The 2,840-nt window shown below is 35.8% G+C and overlaps 1 protein-coding gene across 1 annotated transcript; it reads right to left on the minus strand.

Annotated features, from left to right (window-relative positions):
* Positions 1 to 797: 797 nt before the first annotated feature.
* On the minus strand, positions 798 to 2,314 carry LOC127724725 (uncharacterized). Its single transcript, XM_052231816.1, has one exon. The coding sequence runs from the start codon at positions 2,002 to 2,004 to the stop codon at positions 1,099 to 1,101; it is 906 nt and encodes a 301-aa protein (XP_052087776.1). The 5' UTR covers positions 2,005 to 2,314; the 3' UTR covers positions 798 to 1,098.
* Between the last annotated feature and the right edge of the window lie 526 nt (positions 2,315 to 2,840).

Genomic DNA, 2,840 nt, shown 5'->3' on the forward strand with positions numbered 1-2,840 from the left:
GAGGGTCATTAAATCTTACCCTTGTCCGTCCATACGTCCCAAAATTGGTTTCCGTTCTCTTAACTTAAGTTTTCCTCAACCAAATAGTATGAAACTTATACACAATGCTTATTACCACAAAACACAGACCAAGTTCGAATTAAGGTGGAGTCACTTCTACCGTTTTGGAGTAATGCCCCTTTAAATATGGAAAAATTGCTGAATTTTTTGTTTCAGTTCTTGTACTTTAATTTGCCTCAAGCAAATGTTATGAACATAGGTGGATCCAGTGGAGGGGGATTCCATCCCCCCTTTTTGTAGGAAAAATGAAAAATTTGGTTGATTTTATAGGGAATCACTGAAGCATGACTGGAGCGGTCCCCCCTTAGGTCAGTCAGTGAGCCCCCCTTATGAAAAGTTCTGGATCCGCCACTGATGAAACTTATACACAATGCTTATTTCCACAAAACTCAGATCAAGTTCGAATTTGGGTGGTGTAACTATTACTGTTCTTGAGTTATCACTCTTTATAACGTTATATGCAAGCAGTGGCATCATCTGTGTCCCATGGACACATTCTCCATTTATTTTCTGTGAATTTCGAAAATTATAGGAGCTAAGCAAAAAGAAAGTAAACTGCAAAAATGGTCTGCAACATAGAGTAACTATAGTATGTGTATAATTATAGACTGGGTCCTAATTAGCAAACTGAAGATGAGCAATACAGGCATACGTGTGCTTTTGTTTCTCTGCAAAACGAGGTTTAACAAGATCACCTGACTATAGAAATACAAAAAAAATCATACATTAATGGCTAGTTGATTTTACAGATCGAAAAGATTTTTAATGCATATATCATATGACATTTATTGTATAATCCATTTGTTTTGTGAAATTTACCCTTTATATGGCACTTCAAAAACTACCAAAAAAAACATAACTAAACCATTTCATTACGATAAAAATCCATTGATGAATGTTTTCATCAGTATTCCACAGTGATTTACACAAACATGTGACAGCACATTCCACAGAGTATATGAAAGTAACATTAGTTCAAAAGCACGAATGGCACTGTTCAATAAAATGTTTATATTGTTCAATGAACTGTCTATATGTTCATCTATATCCTTCATCCCCGCGCGAGGATCCATATGTGGAGCGCTCTGTCATGACAGAAGCTTGAACAATGTGTACGTTTTCTTTCCAGAATTCATGATGTTGACTTAATTTTCCAGCATCAATTAGTTTATCTATATCTGCTTCTCTGATAGAATCTTCCATTTCAACAGTAGGAGAGTATTCCCAAAGTCTTAAGATTGGTTTCTCGGCAGTCAAATGAAGGGCCAGTATGCACATTTTAAGGTTTTCTGGGTCCGCTAATCCGTTTTGAATGACAAGACTTTTATATAAACACAGTTCTGCCAGATCTAGTGGTCTTGGGGTATCCATACCTGTCACTTTAAATGCGACTGCATACATGCAGCCGTCTTTCCGGCAAAGAGCATCCACCTGACCGCTCAGAACTCTTACGAAGTTTGACACCTTCACATGGCCTGTAAGCTTCACTGCGACAGCCTCAAATGTTTCGAACCAGGTGTTAATCTTTCTCTCAAACAGTCTGCATAAATGTCCACAAAAAGTAGCACTAATTTCTTCCTGGTCATATTTTTTCGCTTGTCCAAACGCATCCTCTGCTCCTTTGGAATAAAAGTGAGAGGTCAATGCAGAGATGAACTGTTTGCCTTGTTCCTCTCTGGGAATATTCGTCAAGAATTCAGTATAATCCTGGCGATTTTTCTCGTGCTTATCAAGATCCAAGCGACATGCTTCTCTTCTTCGGAGAAATGAATCCCATTTGCTCCTCTTTTCAGGGTTGTACGTGCTACACACCCGTCCGTCTCCAAGACACTCGACCACTATAAATATTTTCATAGTAGTTAAATCGTAAGTCCTGGATAGCTTTTGAAGGCGCCTTTTCAGTTCGTCTTCATATCGAATCAAAGATGATGTTGTGACGGACATTTTTTTATTTGTTAGATTTCCTCTTCCAGTTCAAGTTCGTTGGTAAAACATTAAAACGTCATTGAAAGCAATAATGATCTATCTTGCGCATATAATGTCATCACTACATTCCCAGTTATAATCTACTGTGTATACTCAGCAGATTAACGGATTATTTTAAAGATTTCCCTACTTGTGTTGTTATTTATGCTTCTGTTTGTATGATCAATTGATCTTTTAAAATCAGAGTTATCGATCCGATTGACAAAGTTTTTGACAATAAGTATATCCTACATGTTTAAACATATCTTTACTTATATAACTGTACAAAGGAATGGTGAGATTATATTTGTACTATTCATTATTGACAAACTTTTCAGTTAAATATTTTAAAGGTCCGACATTCATGAGTTACCCTGGAACACATGTATACAGATTTGTATTTGTGTTTATCAATCAATGAAACGTGCATTAAAATGATTATAAATGTCATAGATTCTCGAAATCTAAATGTAAATTAGTCTTGTATTTCTATGGCTGATGCAAAAAGGTGTTTTCCCAGTCAAAAAATAAACGTCATATATTCCATTATAATGCCAGAGTGCAATTCGATCTTTTAGATCCATTTTTACGATCAATGCAAAGCCTTAACGTTGCAATATTTAACCATACTGTTGTACAATTATCTGAAAACGAAAGTTTAGATTGTACAAAGATTCGCTGTTAAACAGTAATTTGAATTACAAAGAATTCGAGAAATTCCAAGAGAGCAGAATGTTGTCATGTCTATAAATTTGTCAGTATTCCTTCGATTGTTGTACTGGCCCTGTTAATAATATATCCTGTTTCTTGTTGAT

This window comes from Mytilus californianus, unplaced genomic scaffold, assembly GCF_021869535.1.
Source record: "Mytilus californianus isolate M0D057914Y unplaced genomic scaffold, xbMytCali1.0.p SCAF_14, whole genome shotgun sequence".
NCBI lineage: Eukaryota > Metazoa > Mollusca > Bivalvia > Mytilida > Mytilidae > Mytilus > Mytilus californianus.